The sequence below is a fragment of the Sorex araneus genome, chromosome 5 (genome assembly GCF_027595985.1).
Source record: "Sorex araneus isolate mSorAra2 chromosome 5, mSorAra2.pri, whole genome shotgun sequence".
Taxonomy (NCBI): Eukaryota; Metazoa; Chordata; class Mammalia; order Eulipotyphla; family Soricidae; genus Sorex; species Sorex araneus.
Genome location: NC_073306.1, coordinates 95,371,367 through 95,388,812, shown reverse-complemented (window position 1 = coordinate 95,388,812; position 17,446 = coordinate 95,371,367). Strand labels below are relative to the sequence as shown.

At 39.8% G+C, this 17,446-nt stretch overlaps 1 protein-coding gene across 8 annotated transcripts in view; it reads left to right on the top strand.

The window, feature by feature from the left end:
* The window catches only part of MAGI3 (membrane associated guanylate kinase, WW and PDZ domain containing 3), a 314,958-nt gene that overhangs the window by 206,637 nt on the left and 90,875 nt on the right, over positions 1-17,446 (top strand). For all 8 annotated transcript variants that reach the window (XR_008630223.1, XM_055138735.1, XM_055138733.1 and 5 more), the window contains exon 3: positions 6,523-6,642. Coding sequence is in view for 7 of the 8 variants with exons in the window: in XM_055138735.1 (XP_054994710.1) it covers positions 6,523-6,642 (120 nt within the window). In the remaining variant the exon portion in view is untranslated. The remainder of the gene's footprint in view (positions 1-6,522; positions 6,643-17,446) is intronic.

Sequence of the window (17,446 nt, the reverse complement as noted above, 5' to 3'; positions counted from 1 at the left end):
CAGAGCCAGGAGTAACCCCTGTATATCGCCGGGTGTGACCCAAAAAGGAAAAAAAAAGAAATTCAGTTTATTTTTTAATCTAATACTATTTAAAATCATTATTTTTTTTCATACTTTAGTTCATGCTTTTGATTACTATATGCATCAGTCAGTATGAGAATCCAGACCCGGATTCTATTTTCGCATCATCTCTTCTTATTTTTGGTGCACAGTTTTTCAGAAAGCACTGCTTAAGGAAAATATATTTTATGTTTTAGCAGAATCACTTCATTTGGAAATATGTGATTTTTTTTAACATCTCTGCAGTTGAAACACACGTTAAAGTAACTAAACTTTTCAGTTCTCCTTGCCTTTATTTTTGGTGTATTTTAGAAGCTGTTAATAATTTAGGATGGTTGAAGCCAGAATGTAAAGAACTACAAATCAATCTTTAAAGTGTTGTAAATCCAATAGAACAGAGTGGGAAGATTTGAGCAGCCACTTCACAACAGAAGAAATCTGCGTGTCTGCCACAATACATAAAACAGAATCTTTAATCTCATAAGACAGCTGCACTTCAAGTGCACAGCGAGATTCTTCTACATGCTTAGCATGTTGCCAGAAGCTTAAACACTTCATAACAGTTACTGATGTACCAAAGAAAAGGTTATACATGGTCTAATTCCATTCCTATGAACTTAAGAAACAGGTTAAGTTATGGTGCTTGGAAATGTACTTTTTAAATGGTGAAACATTTATTTTCAAGGAAAGAAAATCATAACATCTGTCAAGAGGGTGCTTATCTTTGAGGGAGGAGGGGGCAGCAGATTTATAGTCAGAGGTTTGCAGACTGGGCTTTTCACAGTATTTTCTTCTTCACCTGGATGGATAGTTTTGTTATGACTTGTTAAACTTCCATGTGTTTTGTATGGTTTTCTACATAGTTCAGAATCCTGTTTCAAAGAACGAATGCTAAGCTTTGGCCAGTGCTGCTAGGTCAGATAATATGGATTGAGATTTCACCATGGCATAAAACTAGAAGACTGCTTGGCCAGCAGAGCTAACGGCCTCAGAACAGTGGGGAGTGATCTGGTTAGAAAGGATTCAAGAGAATGAGAGGAGGCTTCCTTCCCTCTCTACCCACATTGGAGGCTTGAAGATTGCCAGTACATTATTCTGTAAAAATGAGTCATCGTGGTGATAGGACAGGTAAATGTGAATATTACATGGGCTGGAGAGATAGTATAGTGGGTACAGTGCTTGCCATGCATGCTGCCCACCTGGGTTTGATCCCTGGTATCCCATGTGGCCCCCTGAGCATCACCAGGCATAATTCCTGAGTGCGGAGCCAGGAGTAGCCCTGGAGCAGCTGGGTGTGGCCCCAAAACAAACAAGCAAAAGAAGTAATATTACCATTGTATAAAGAGAGAAAATTTTAAAGACTTTAAAGATAAGTACTCTAGAATGTGGAAAGACTCTAAAGTAGGGGGAGGTTTGAGGGCTATAAATACTGGGGGACGGGAAGAAAGTAAAAATTTATAAGACTTGAATTTATTTAGATTTTTAAATAAAATAGGATTGAATATTTGCTGTGTGTATTTAGAGAGAATGAACTATTTTGTAAGTCTTGGAAAAATTTATATGTTGGAACCACAAATGACATTTTATATCTAGCCATTTCTAATACATTTGTAGAGGGAGTTAATATAGTTACAGGGATATTAGAAATATGTATGTTGAGGTCATACATAACATTTCATATCTGTTAATGGAAAGAATCATGAACACCATCTTGCTCAAAACCACTTTCCAAAAGGGAACGGAACCCAAAGGATTTGGTGTATGCTCAAAATTGAACCGTTAATAAAAATCCAGACTAAAGCCTGCAGAGTTTCTCTGCCCCTTGGCTTGATGTTGTTTTTCACAATATTAGCTATAATGTGATTTGTTCTTAAGCTGTGTCTTATATGTTCACTATATTTTAAAGGCAACTTAATTTGTATAATATTTAAGTTGGCCTTTGCTACTTAATAGACCACCACAGACTTTAATAGTTTAAAATACTCTCAGATAGGACCAGAGAGATATAGGGGTAAAGGCACTTGACTTGCATGCCATCCAGGGTTCAGTCCTTAGCACGTCATATGGTCCCCCAATCACTACCAGGGGTCACACCTGAGCAGAGCCAAGAACAGACCTGAGAAAAAAATGATCATGTATTATTTTTCATAATAATCTGAATTGACTATGCTTAACCGGAATTACTTCTAGTGGCTCGGCTGGGGCTGAAAGGATGAAGATGGCCTTCCATTTTCATCCTTTGGCATTTTTTTCTTTTTGTCCTTACCAGAGGCTGTCTCATTGTCCAGAAATCTCACCTGGATTTCCATGCATGCTGGTGGGAGTATTAGGAAGGCAGTGACAAAAGTCTGGATTCTTAGACTTGCTTAAGATACATGTCCCAGGGGCTGGAGCGATAGCACAGCGGGTAGGACGTTTGCCTTGCATGCGGTCGACCCGGGTTTGATTCCAGCATCCCATATGGTTCCTTGAGCACCGCCAGGAGTGATTCCTGAGTGCATGAACCAGGAGTAGCCCCTGTGCATCGCTGGGTGGGACCCAAAAAGAAAAAAAAAAAAATTTAAGATACATGTCCCAATGGACCCAGTCCCTGAAGCCGAAAACCTCCGGAACTCAACCACTGCCATGAACATGGCTGCTTTCCAAGCCTTACCCATGAGTGAAGCTATTCCTGTTATACTTCATACCATACACCCTACCCATACTCCAAGAGCACCATATTTGATGGGGTTCAAAGTAGGAGGCAGGCAGAAAGTAGACTATAGACCGAACACAATGGCTACTCAATACCTTTGTTGCAAACCACAACACCCAAAAGGAGAGAGAACAAAAGGGAATGCCCTGTTGCAGAGGTGGCGTGGAGTGGTGGGGGATGGGGTGGGGGTGTTGGGGATGGGATAGGGGTGGTGGGAGGGATACTGGGAACATTGGTGGAGGAGAATGGGCACTGGTGGAGGGATAGGTAAACTATCATTGTATGACTGAAATGCAAACACAAAAGTTCGTAAGTTTGTAACTGTGCCTCACGGTGATTCACTAATTAAAAAAAAATGAAAATGAAAAAAATTTTAAAAAGTAGGAGGCAACCAATCTTAGAGGGAAATATTTTTGTTTTACAGATAGACATATCTATATATAGATAGATATGTATATACGTATATAGATATAAGTACAAAAGGCTCAACCTTTAACAGCATGTTGTAGACAGGCTTAATGGCCTCATATAGACAGGCTTAATGGCCCCTGGGCGAAATACAACAATCTTCACACTCTTCTAAGGAAACTTTTTGTAGCATTTCCAGCAGTTTTTCATAACAAACAATAAAAAATATATTATTTCGGTTCTGCTTTGGGCAGGGGTTGGGGTTTGGGATGGAAACATCTGAAATATTGTGGTGGGATTGGTGTTTGAATATTAAATGTAATCAAATATTGTGAGCTACTTTATAAAATTTACAAATTTTAAAAAGCAACAACAACAAAAGGACACAAGCTCTACCTCAACTTATTTAAATCTTATTTTAAGTCCAGCCTAGATTCAGGAATTTTGGCCATAGGCACCCCTATGAGAGGAGAAGATGCAAACTATCATGGCCTTGTTTTCCATCTGTCATGGATGACTGTACATTTGACCATTGTATTTGTTTTCTAATGTTAGGTTTCTGTTTAATACAGAGTTGAAAACTTGATTAGGGGACTTAGCAATCAATGCATGCATAGGCAGTATTTGAGAAACAGATTGACAATAAAGAATGTTAAGAAAAAAACATTGATTTTTCTATCCTCTGTGACTAAAAGCATAAATTGGTGTTTATATTAAGAGCAAGTTTATGTAAAAAAAGGGAATATTCATTATATTTTCTTTGTAACTTAGAATGTTAACTTAATCATTTTTCCCATTATTTTCTTAGCTTGTTGCATTTCAGGTTGTGTTACCTTGTTTGTGAATTTTTCCCCAAATTGTAGAATAGAATTAAATGTAATGCATTTAAAAGGAAAGAACAATTCATGTTTTTTGTTGATTAATTCTGGTGACAGTTTTAATAATAATTGTACATTTTGAAGTATCATATTATTCATATTTTTGTAAAGTTTAACTTAACTTACCTAATGACCATATTGAACTGTGCAATTTCTCTCTTTTTTTCTTTTTTGGCGTTTCAGCTTTTTTAGTCACAACTGGCAATGCTCAGGGGTTAATTCCTGCCTCTTCACTCAGGAATCACTCCTGGTTGAACTCAGGTAGACTGCATGTAAGGCAAATACCCTACCTGCCGTGCTATTGCTCTGGCCCCCTGTGCCATTGAACCAAGTCAGCATGGCAGCTGCGGATTGCCATACCTGTATGGAAAACAGGAAGATTTTCTTTTTCTTCTTTCCTTTTTTTTTTTTTGTTTTTAGGCCACACCCAGTGGTGCTCAGGGGTTACTTCTGGCTCTACACCCAGGGATTGCTCCTGGAAGTGCTCAGGGGACCATATGGGGAGCAGGGGATTATACACATTCAGTTGTGTGTGAAGCAAGTGCCACTTTCGCTGGCCTCGAAATAGAAGGATTTTTACAAATACTTTCTAAGCCTAAACCCAAAGGTGAATAGGAGTTAGGTAAGTAGCAATGGGAAAGGGAAGCAGAAATCTTCCAGGGAAAGGTATTGCTTAACAAAGGTCTTGGAGGGTAAGTGCCAAAAACTATTTTACAAGTTGAAAAAAAATCAAATGTGGCTAAAGCTTCGAATGGAACTAAAGATCGGCAAAGAAGAACGGGGAGTGGTAGAATCTGGATTTTTTGTGCAAGGGATCATAGAAGGTCATTGAGTTCAGAAAGTGCTTTCTGCTCAGATTATTATTTTGAAAATTGATTGGCTACAGTTTTGGTAAAGGAGAGGGAAGTTTTGGCCCAGGAAACCAGAAATTCAGGCCATAGGTAATGATATAAATTTGGTAAGTGTGAGAAGAAAGAAAAGTATTAAGATCCTAGAGATTTTTAGGAGTTAGAACCAGTTAAATTTGGTGGCTGGGGGGTGGTTTTAGGCAGGGAAAAGAATAGCTGTGGAAAAGGAGAATGGGTAGAGGAACAGGCTGGGAAGGAACTCTTGCACAGAGATTGCCACACTAACTCTCTTCCCAGGCTAAACAGTGGTTGTTTTGTATGATATATTTGGGAAGACATTTTTTTTTCTTTTTGGGTCACACCTGGCGATGCACAGGGGTTATTCCTGGCTCTGCACTCAGGAATCACCCCTAGCAGTGCTCAGGGGACCATATGGGATGCTGGGAATCGAACCCGGGTCGGCCGCGTGCAAGGCAAATGCCCTCCCCGCTGTGCTATTGCTTCAGCCCCTGAGAAGACATTTTTAATATCTGCTCATTAAAGTATTTGATTCCTGGGATTGAAGAGACAGTATAGTGGTTAAGTCACTTGCCTTGCCTGCAGCCAACCTGGTTCAATCCTCAATACCACATATGGACCCCAAGCACTGAACACCACAATGGGTGTAGCCCCTAAACCCAGCCTTCTCCCATCCCCCAAGTGTGCCACTTCTTGTTCAGTAAAACTTCATCAAATATAACAGTGTTGCTGAGGTCTGGATCTTAAGAAAATATTGAACTTTAGCATGAATATCTTAGTATAAATTGATGTGGCTATTGTGAAATTTTTTAAGTAGTTTATTTAATTCTTAACTTTAAAAAATAGCTTGAAAAGATTAATGATTAAGATGCATCATGGAGGGGCTGGAGTGATAGCACAGCAGGTAGGGCGTTTGCCTTGCACGAGGCCGACCCGGGTTCGATTCCCAGCATCCCATATGGTCCCGCCATGGGTAATTCCTGAGTGCAGAGCCAGGAGTGACCCCTGTGCATCACTGGGTGTGACCCAAAAAAGCAAAAAAAAAAAAAATGCATCATGGAAATACTTATCACGAGCTTTTTTTTTTTTTTGGCCTAAAAGAATTTCAAATTTAGTATTTGTCAAGATTTTAAAGTGGTATTCATTAAAAGAACTCAAAAATTTCCCCTTTATTATTCTTTGCTACTCTTGTATGTGGGAACTTAATTTGCATTTATGATAGAGAAGGAAGATGTATTTAAAATAACTGCATAAAAAATGAAGTTTATCACCGGTGGATTTTTGTTTCCACTAAATGTTAAGTAATGAACATTGAAGCTTAAAAGAATTCTGTGTTGTGTCTTAGAAAGGTAACTTTGCTTGGATGATAAAATTATTTTATTTGTTGTTTGAATTTATTTATCTATATTTTTTATTAAAGAATATTTAATCATCTTGCATTATTGTTGTGCTACCTTTACCTATTACTGTAACTTGCCTAAGATGTTCTGAAGCTTATTCTAAAGGTACAGAAGATTTGATAGTCTATTTCTCTTGTGTCTTCTCCATAAATTGAATTTTTATCAGCACTGTTTTTTAAAATACTTTCAAAATTTTCTTTTTCTTTTTCTTTTAGGCACTACCAGGGCTCCCAGGGATGGTGAAGTCCCAGGAATCGACTATAACTTTATTTCTGTTGAACAGTTTAAAGCACTGGAGGAGAGTGGAGCACTATTAGAAAGTGGAACATATGATGGTATGTCCCCCAGTATCAACAACTGCAGAAACCCTGAAAACTACCTAAATGGCTGGAGTACTTTATCAGTAAAATACCATTTTTAAAATGTACTTTCTGGTGGTCATTGAAAAAAAAATCATCTTTTCATTGTGATATTTGTAGTTTACTAATTAAGGTGGTATTAGATGATTAGTGAAATCATTCTCTCAGACCATCAGATCTGTTGGGAACAGTGTAAAATCATTCACACTGGTTAATTTACATATTTTACAGTAATTCAGTCATTATATGAACTCAGCAAGTGTTTGCTGATTGCTTTCTGTTTGTGGTTGTGTATCTGAATACTCTGAACTGGGGGGGCTGGAGCGATAGCACAGTGGGTGGGGTGTTTGCCTTGCACATGGCCGACCTGGATTCAATTCCCAGCATCCAATATAGTCCCCTGAGCACCGCCAGGAGTAATTCCTGAGTGCAGAGCCAGGAGTAACCCCTGTGCATCGCCAGGTGTGACCCAAAAAGCAAAAACAAAAAATAAAAAATACTCTGAATTGTGAAAAACTTATTTTTACCTTTTATTCTCTTAGAGAAACAAAATATAGATTAAATGGAGGGAGTGGGTAAGATAATGAAAATAGAATTGAATTTCTTTACCTACTTCCTTGATTCCAGAGAGCAGAGATTTAATTTTTATTTTTTCAAAAGTTTCTATTTTCATTTTTTAAATAATAATACTTTTGTTTTGGGAATCATACCAGCAATGCTCAGAGGCTGTTTCTGTCACTTTGCTCAGGAGTGACCCCTGATGATGCTTGGGAGACTATGTGTGGTGCTGGAGATTTGAATCTGGGTCACAGTTGACATAGCTTCAAGCAAGTCAAGTGCTTTATCTCCTATAGTTTCTGTCAAACCTCCTATAGTTTCTATAGTTTCAATTTTTAAGTGATGTATGTTAATTCTTCTAATTGAAACGGTCTTCACTGGTGAGTTTGTCTACTCTGATAGCACTCTGTACTTTTCCATTATTGCTGTATCATATTATAATTGTTTTCTTTTTATTTTGGTGTTTGGGCTACTCCTATGCTTGCTCAGGGATTATTTATTTCTCTACTCAGGAATGAACCCAGGGCCATAGGCCACACTTGGGATTGAACTGGTGTCGGTGGCATACAAGAGACCAACTCCTTGTACCGTCTCTCCAACCCCTTTAATTGTTGTTTTCTTTTTTTATCACAAAGTCTTTGAAGACAGATAACATGTCTTTGTTACAGAGTATTATTCTCAGTGCCTGGAGATGATGTTCTGTAAATATCTGACCTTGAATTTAATATCTCCAAAAGTGCATATGTATTCCATCCAAGAGAATCCTTGGACTGGAGCCATAGTACAGGGAGTAGGGCGCTTGCTCTGCACAAGGCCAGCTTCGATCCCTGGCATCCCATGTGGTCCCCAGAGCACTGCCAGGAGTGATTTCTGAGTGCAGCGCCAGGAGTAAGCCCTGAGCATCTCTAGGTGTATCCCCCAAAGAAACAGACAAACCAAAAAACAAGGGAGGAATTCTCATAGTTTCTTTCAATGAACCATGAGCTTAGAGATGCTGACAGCACCCACTTCCTCTGTTTGTCACCAGCTGTGGCATTCACAGCCTTCTGACTTTCATCTCCTCTTTGGAGACCGACTGGGCTCTCTCCTGCTTGGGATGTTGAAGTGGATATTATTTGTTTTATTTTCTTCCTTTGCTCCAGTCCACGCCACTCATTGCTCTTGTGCTTGTCTTTCTGCTCTGAGTATGCCTCTCCTGTCCAGATGCTTCAGTGATTTACTTGTACAGGCTAGTTTAACCCCAGTTCATTCTTTCATTCCTTCATTTATCCTTTCATTCACTCAGCAACTCATCTATTGTCTTCTCTGTCATCATTATCAGTCCTATGGATACTGTAGTTTGTGATACTGAAGTAATACTGCCTAATACATTCTTAGAGTGGTAAGAAAGACAGCAAACAACCATAAACTGTTATTTTTCTAACAATAAAAAAAATTTAAAGAAAACAGTAGAAATGTCTTACATGAGATTTCTAGTGAATATATCTCGGAGGAAATGACACATGCATTTAATATACTTATTATAAGTATTTAGTGGTCCCAGGGTTCAACCGTGAACCCACACATGGGAGGCATGTATTCTGCCTTTGAGCCACATCTCTAGCCCTGCTTATTTGTTTTACTGTCAGTAGCCTACCCTGACTCATCTTTCTTACAGGTAACCATTCTGATGTGTTTCATATTTATGTTTTTGTTTGCATGTGTTTTTGCAAAATATCTTAAATCTGATGTATGTGCGTGTTGTTTACTTCTACATTGAATTCTCATTCTCATTTTGTTCTTAGCTGTTTTCCTTTTTTACTATTCTTTAGAGACATCCATATAGTTGCATTGCAGTTACATATAATTCACTGCTTTTTAATAGCTGTACAAACCTCCTTATTGGGAATTCAATGCACTTCCCATAATTATTCTCCTAGTGTTGGACTTCCTAACTACCTCCAACTCCTCAGCTCCATAGATAAAACTGCAACAACTTTATTCTGGTACATGTTGTCTTATAGACCTGTGTGAGAGTGTGGAATACAAAGAAGAGATGAATTTGTTGGGTTATCTTTCTATCTGTCCTCTGATGCAGAGCTTTGGAAGCACTGCAGTCTGTATTCTGACCAGCAGGGTTTGGGACCTGCAGTAGCTATAGCAACACTCCATATCCTCACCATCACCACGAGAGGTCTTCTAGCTTTATAATCCTGCCATTCTATTGACTGAAGATATTGTGTCTCATTTTAATTTCTCCACTACTTGGAGAGTTTAAGCATCTTACTTTATTTGGTGGGTGGGAGGGGCAGGATTGAGACATACACAGCTGTGCTTAGGGTTTACTCCTGGCTCTGTGTTCAGGGATCACTCCTGACAGTGCTCGGGGGCCTATATGAGGTACAGGGACTCAACCCTCATCAACCATTGGCAAGGAAAGTGCCCTGAACACTGTACTATCTCTTCAGCCAAATTTGTTGTTTGAACTTCTTCCACTTGTTTTCTAATTATTCATTGACTTATTTTGAGGTGTTAGAGATCAAACCCAGGAGGTCACACATGCAGGACAAGTGCTCTACCATTATATCCCTCACCTGCATATTTGTTAAAGTGAGATTCCGATCACATTTTTGTACATTTTTAAATTTTTAATTCTTGATTTTTGTCCTTGATTTTTGTCTGGGCTGGAATGATAGCACAGTGGTTGAGCTTTCGCCTTTCACGCGGCTGACCAGAGTTCGATTCCTCCACCCCTCTCTTGGAGAGCCCAGCAAGCTACCGAGAGTATCGAACCCACACAGCAGAGCCTGGCAAGCTCCCCATGCGCATTGGATATGCCAAAAACAGTAACAATAAGTCTCTCAATGAGAGACATTACTGGTGCCTGCTCAAACAAATTGATGAGCTACGGGATGACAGTGATTTTTGTCTGTTACTGTTTTCCTTATTATTTTGCTTTTCAAGTTGCTTTTGGCCCCACTTAGCAGTGCTCATAGCTTGATCCTGGTCTCATCCTCAGGGATCATTCCTGGAAGGGCTCAGGAAATAAAATGGGGTGCCAGGGATTGAACCTGGGGTGGCGTACGCAGGGAAACAACCTATTCTTAGTACTATCTCTCCAACCCCAATTTTTTTTTAAAAATAAATCCTCTCTACCCTTATATCATAAAAATCTTTGCATTCCTTCTGTTTATTAGAATATGATATGTAACAGACATATTACAAGTAATTAGCTATTGCATCTCATTTTTGAAAACGAAATGCAGAGATAAGAATTATACACCATGATCATATACTTGGGGGTATGTGTCAGAGTATTCAACCCTGTTCCATTGGTCTGCAGCTCTGCCTTTGTTCCAGTACCATGCTGTTTTAATGACTACCGCTTTTTAGTAGATTTGGAAGTTGGGGAGGTTGATTCCTCCCATTTTCTTTTCCCCAAGAATTGCTTTAGCTATTCGTGGGGGCTTATTGTTCCATATGAATTTCAGGAGCGCTTGCTCCATTTCTTTGAAGAATGTCAAGGGTATCTCTATAGGGATCGCATTGAATTTGTACAATGCTTTGGGGAGTATTGCCATCTTGACAATATTAATTCTTCCAATCCATGAGCAGGGGATATCTCTCCATTTCCTCGTGTCCTCTTTTATTTCCTGAAGTAGCGTTTTGTAGTTTTCATTATACAAGTCCTTTACCTCCTTTGTTAAGCTGATTCCGAGGTACTTGATTTTTTGAGGCGCAATTGTGAACGGGATTGCTTTTCTCATGTCAATTTCTTCTTTCTCATTATTTGCATATAGGAAAGCCATGGACTTTTGGGTATTGATTCTATAGCCTGCAACTTTACTGTACGAGTCTATTGTTTCTAGGAGTTTCTTGGTAGAGGTTTTAGGGTCCTCTAGGTATAGTATCATATCATCTGCGAATAGTGAGAGCTTGATTTCTTCCTTTCCTACCTGAATACCCTTAATATCTTTTTATTGCCTAATCGCTGTTGCAAGTACTTCCAGTACTATACTGAACAGAAGTGGAGAGAGTGGGCAAGAAATGTGAAGTGGAGCAAGGAAAGCATGTTTAACAAATTGTGCTGGCAAAACTGGACAGCTACATGCAAAAAAATGGGCTTAGACCTCCACCTATCACCCTGTACAAAAGTCAGATCAAAATGGATTAAAGACCTCAACATCAGACCAGAATCCCTAAGGTACATTGAAGACAAGGTTGGCAAAACCCTCCACGACATTGAAGCCAAAGGTATCTTCAAAGCTGACACGCCACTGGCCAAGCAGAGATAAATAAATGGGACTATCTCAAACTAAGAAGCTTCTGCACCTCAAAAGAAACAGTGACCAAAATACAAAGACAATCTACAGAATGGGAAAGGATATTTACGCAGTACCCATCCGATAAAGGGTTGATATCAAGGATAAACAATGCACTGGTTGAACTCCTCAAGAAGAAAACTGCCAACCCGATCAAAAAATGGGGTGATGAAATGAACAGAAACTTTCCCAAAGAAGAAATCTGAATGTCTGAGAGGCACATGAGAAAATGTTCCACATCACTAATCATCAGGGAGATGCAGATCAAAACAACCATGAGATATCATCTCACACCACAGAGACTGGCCCACATCCCAAAAAACAGTCGCAACCGGTGTTGTCGTGGATGTGGGGAGAAAGGGACTCTCCTTCACTGCTGGTGGGAATGCCGACTGGTTCAGCTCTTTTGGAAAACAATATGGACGATTCTCAAAAAGTTAGAAATTGACCTTCCATTTGACCCAGCAATACCACTCCTGGGAATATATCCCGGAGATGCAAAAAGGTATAGTAGAGATGACATCTGCATTTCTATGTTCATTGCCGCACTGTTTACAGTAGCCACAATACGGAAAAAACCAGAGTGCCCAAAAACAGATGACTGGTTAAAGAAACTCTGGTATATCTATACAATGGAATACTACGTAGCAATCAGAAAACATGAAGTCATGAAATTTGCATATAAGTGGATCAACATGGAAAGTATCATGCTGAGTGAAATGAGTCAGAAAGAAAGAGACAGACATAGAAAGATTGCACTCATATGTGGAATATAAAGTAGCTGAGAGGTATAAGCTTACAATGTTGCAATTTCTGGCAGATATTTCTCTGGACTTAGTTACTGAAATACTAAAATACAGAAATCCAAACCCGTGCAGCTGCTAGTGTGGCCTCTTGACCTCATATCTCTTTTCAGCAGGTCGACTTTAGGGGGGAGAAACTACAAATCAATAATAGTGAGTTTTTTGTTGAAATATTGAATGTAATCAAAGTAAAGTGACCAGTTAACATGCGGGTTGGGGGGCTGGGGAGGTAGGGGGGAAGGTGGAGGTATACTGTGATTCTTGGTGGAATATGTGCACTGGTAAAGGGATGGGTGTTCGAGCATTATTTAATGAGACTTAAACCTGAAAGCTTTGTAACTTTCCACATGGTGATTTAATAAAAGAATAAAATTTAAAAATAAATAAATAAATAAATAAATTCTTTAAAAAAGAGAGCCCAGCAAGCTACTGAGAGTATCCCGTCCGCATGGCAGAGCCTGGCAAGCTACCTGTGACATATTTGATATGCCAAAAACAGTAACAAGTCTCACAATGGAGATGTTACTGGTGCCCGCTTGAGCAAATCGATTAACAACAGGATAACAGTGCTATAGTGCTACAGTGCATATACCACATATGAGTGAAATAAACTATCTTTCTTCATCTAACTACCAGTTAACTAACCATAATATCCTCTTGGCCAATAAATGCTATTACAAATAGCAGAATTTAATCTTTATTATAGCTGAGTTGGAAATCATTGGTATGTATACAGAATTGTGTGTATTAATTCATTGGTCAGTACAGTGGGGAATTAGATTTTTTTCTGTATTTAAGTACAGAAAATAATAACAATAAAAAAAAAAAGAATTATACACCATGGGCCTGAGCGAATAAGGTTCTTGGTTTTCACATTGCTGGCTTGGGTTCAATCCCTAGCATCCCACATGTTCTCCAAGGCCTGTGAGGAGTGATTCTTGACTGCTGAGAATCCCCAAAGGAATAACCCCAAAGCACTGCTTGGTATGGCCCCAAAACAAAACACGCCATACACCTTTTTATGCACCCATTGAATTAACAAAAATTTTGATGTCTGACAATTGTGATAAAAGCCATGCTCAACTCTCCACACATTCGGATGAGACTCAAGCTTGAAAGGACTGGCAGAGGAACCCAGGGGTGCGGGACCCGGGGCTGAAATCTCCAAGCCTGCTTGATCTGGGACTGGGCCTTCCCCAGCCAGACCCCCCATTTTCCAGTGGTTTGGTAGCCACACTCACAAACTGCTCCTGGTGCCTTGTAATCCCACCATCGGCCAACATCCAGAGACTATAAGACCAAGCTCCAGGAAGAGAGCAATGCAGAGTCTCTTACCTCCCGCGCCTGGCTGTCTTCACCGGGGCCCTTCAGAGGGAACGGGTTACCTTTCCCTCCTCACTCCAAGCAGAGCCTTGACAGTTGAAGACCTCTAGAACCCAGCCACAGCCATGCTCAAGGCCACTCTCCACACATTCAGATGAGCCTCAAGCATGAAGACCAAGCTCCCTGAAGCGTGCAGCCGCTTTGTGACCACACGACATCTAATAGCATTATTCTCCCTCTTGGAGAACCTGACAAGCTACCAAGAATCTGTTGCCCACGCGGGAGAGCCTTGCAAGCTCCCCATGGCATAGTCATATCCCAAATACAGTAAAGATATATACATACCTCTCGGAGAGCCCGACAAGCTACTAAGAGTATCCCACCCGCACAGCAGAGCCTGGCAAGCTACCTGTGGTGTATTTGATATGCCAAAACCAGTAATGAAAGGTCTCATTCCCCTGACCCTGAAAGAACCTCCAATCGTTGGGAAATACGAGTAAAGAGAAGCTGATAAAATCTCAGGGCTGAGTATAATGGAGACATTACTGGTGCCCGCTCAAGTAAATCGATGAACAATGAACAACGGGATGACAGTGATACAATGATAATTGTGGGAACTGGAGATTCCATATAGCTATCAAAAGAGCATGTTATAGTACCTAGTAATTAAAAGATATACATTACTCTGCAGTGCCCCCTCTAGATGCCTGTTCTAGACAAAGCTTTATTTATATGCATATGCAAACACATACCAAAATATTCATTATAGTACTATTGAAGCAGGGATTGGAAACAGTTCTCTTTTTTTGTGGAGGAATGAATATAACAAGTTTTAAATGTGTTCATTAAAGGACTATATAGATAGTATGGCATTTGCCTTGCACTCAGCTAACCAAGGTTCAATCCTATCCTCCCCATAGAGTCTCTCAAGCACCACCAGGAGTGATTCCTGAGTTCAGAGCCAGGAGTAAACACCTGAGCATTGCTGGGTGTGCCCCCCACCAAAAATTAAAAAAAAAACAAATTAGGAAATAAAATTAATGTGTTTATTAAAATGACTTTTACATAGCAGTTAAGTGAATTTGAATCTACCTGTATCAACAGAAATAAATTTTAGAAATAAAATTTCGAACAAAGTCCTAATTTATAAAAATCAAAATTTTCAATAGGATATGCATTCATATAGTTCAGAAAAATGATAAATGTTATAAAAACACTTAATGAAGATTTTATGCATGTGTTACAGGTGCATATCTGCATGTCCTAAATGTATACTGTTTGTAGGGAGATATCACATACCAACTTTGGCACAGCACAGGAAGAGAGTGGGCTTACCTTAGATATACTGATAGTTTGGTACCAGACCACCATAATAAAGTGATATGCAATATGGTCACTTGCATTTTTTTTTTAGTTTCCCAGTCACATAAAAGTTATATTCAGATTGTGCTATAGTCTGTTAAATTTGCAATAACAGTTGTCATTTAAAAAGCTTGCACAGGACTGGAAAGATAGAATAGAGGCTAATGTGCTTCCTTCCATCAGTCAACCCTGCTTCGTTCCAGACACCATATATTGCCCCTCAAGCACTGCCAGGAGTGTCCCCGGACATTAGATCTGGAGCACCATTGGATGTGGCCCCACTCCGACTTCCACAAATAAATACATTTTTAAATACGCATAAATTTGAAATGCTCAGTCATCACCTGGACTAATCATCATCTTCAGATTATTCCTGCTGGAGGAGAGTCCTGTAAAGGATGTGTTATTTTTATTGTGGAATGCACTGAAATAAGATATGCCTGTATGTATGTCCTTAAAGAAGCAAAGGAGAGAGTTGAGAGTAATCAGGCAAGAGCTATTATCTGGGTGATCTGTAACCAGGTGCACAAATGAGATGTGTTAAAGCTATTTTTGGAAATTAATATACATGCTTAAAATATTTAGTAGTTGTATTGTAAAAATATAATAACCCCTCAAAAAAGGAAGGGAATAAAGCAAAACCTCCAAACAGCTTCAAAAGATGAAAGCCTTTTTCTGTTCATGAACAAAAGTCTGGGTTCACAAACTTTGTCATTTTATTCCCTGCTGTATGTGAAAATCTTGGTACTTACCAATAACTTAAGGACAATAGATCTACTTGTAAACAATTCTCAGTTGTCATTTTGAATCTAAGACACATATTTTTTTTTAAATTTATTTATTTTTAATTAGAGAATCACCGTGAGGGTACAGTTACAGATTTATACACTTTTGTGCTTATACTTCCCTCATACAAAGTTCGGGAACCCATCCCTTCACCAGTGCCCATTCTCCACCACCCGTAAACCCAGCGTCCCTCCCACCCTCCCCAATCCCATCTCCCCCCCACTCCACCCTGCCACTGTGGCAAGGCATTCCCTTCTGTTCTCTCTCTCTAATTAGCTGTTGTGGTTTGCAATAAAGGTGTTGAGTGGCCGCTGTGCTCAGTCTTTAGCCCTCATTCAGCCCGCAACTCCCTTCCCCCACATGGCCTTCGACTACAATGTAGTTGGTGATCGCTTCTCTGAGTTGACCTTTCCCCGGAACGTGAGGCCAGCCTCGAAGCCATGGAGTCAACCTCCTGGTACTTATTTCTACAGTTCTTGGGTGATAGTCTCCCACTCTGTTATTCTATATACCATAGATGAGTGCAATCTTTCTATGTCTGTCTCTCTCTTTCTGACTCATTTCACTCAGCATGAAACTTTTCATGCCCATCCACTTAACTACAAAATTCTTGACCTCCTTTTTTCTAACAGCTGCATAGTATTCCATTGTATAGATGTACCAAAGTTTCCTCAACCAGTCATCCGTTCTGGGGCATTCGGGTTTTTTCCAGATTCTGGCTATTGTAAACAGTGCTGCGATGAACATACATGTGCAGATGTTGTTTCGATTGTACTTTTTTGCCTCTCTGGGATATATTCCCAGCAGTGGTATTGCTGGGTCAAATGGGAATTCAATATCTAATTTTTTGAGAATCGTCCAAATTGTTTTCCAGAAGGGCTGAACCAGTCGGCATTCCCACCAGCAGTGAAGAAGGGTCCCTTTCTCCCCACATCCTCTCCAACAGCGGTTGCTTTTGTTCTTTTGGATGTGTGCTAGTCTCTGTGGTGTGAGGTGGTATCTCATGGTTGTTTTGATCTGCATCTCTCTGATGATTAGTGATGCAGAGCACTTTTTCAAGACACATATTTTTTTTAAGTAAGGAAACCGTCAGTTTATGTCAGTTTATAAAGTTTCTTCTGAATCTTATTGGTGATTTTTTTTAATTTAAATTTTATTGAATCACCTTGTGGAGGGTTACATAGTTCTCAGGATTATGTCAGTTATACAATACTCAAACACCCTTCCCTTCACCCGTGCCCATATTCCATCACCAACCACCCCATTATACCTCCCGCCCCCTCCCACCCACCCCCGTCCCCGCCCTTGTACGTGATAAGTTTCACTTCGTTTACGCTTTATCTTGGTTACAGTCCATGTTTCAACACATAACTCACTATTGTTGCTAGGGTTTCCCCCCAAAAAAGAGAAGACAGTCCCACTGTCAAGGAAGCATTTGATGGCTCTCCATTGCTGAGAATGTAGAGATATTAAGTCCCGCTGTTTGTTACATAACTTTTCTATTTTTTTCCCCCCCTCGTCCCGCGCCACCGAGATCACACCTGTTTAGTAATCACCACGCTGCCTGACAAAGGGAAAACAAACCAAAAAAGATGGTTATTTCCCGTCATCAGCCGGCGTGGGGCTCTGGCTTAGTTGATAGTCTGG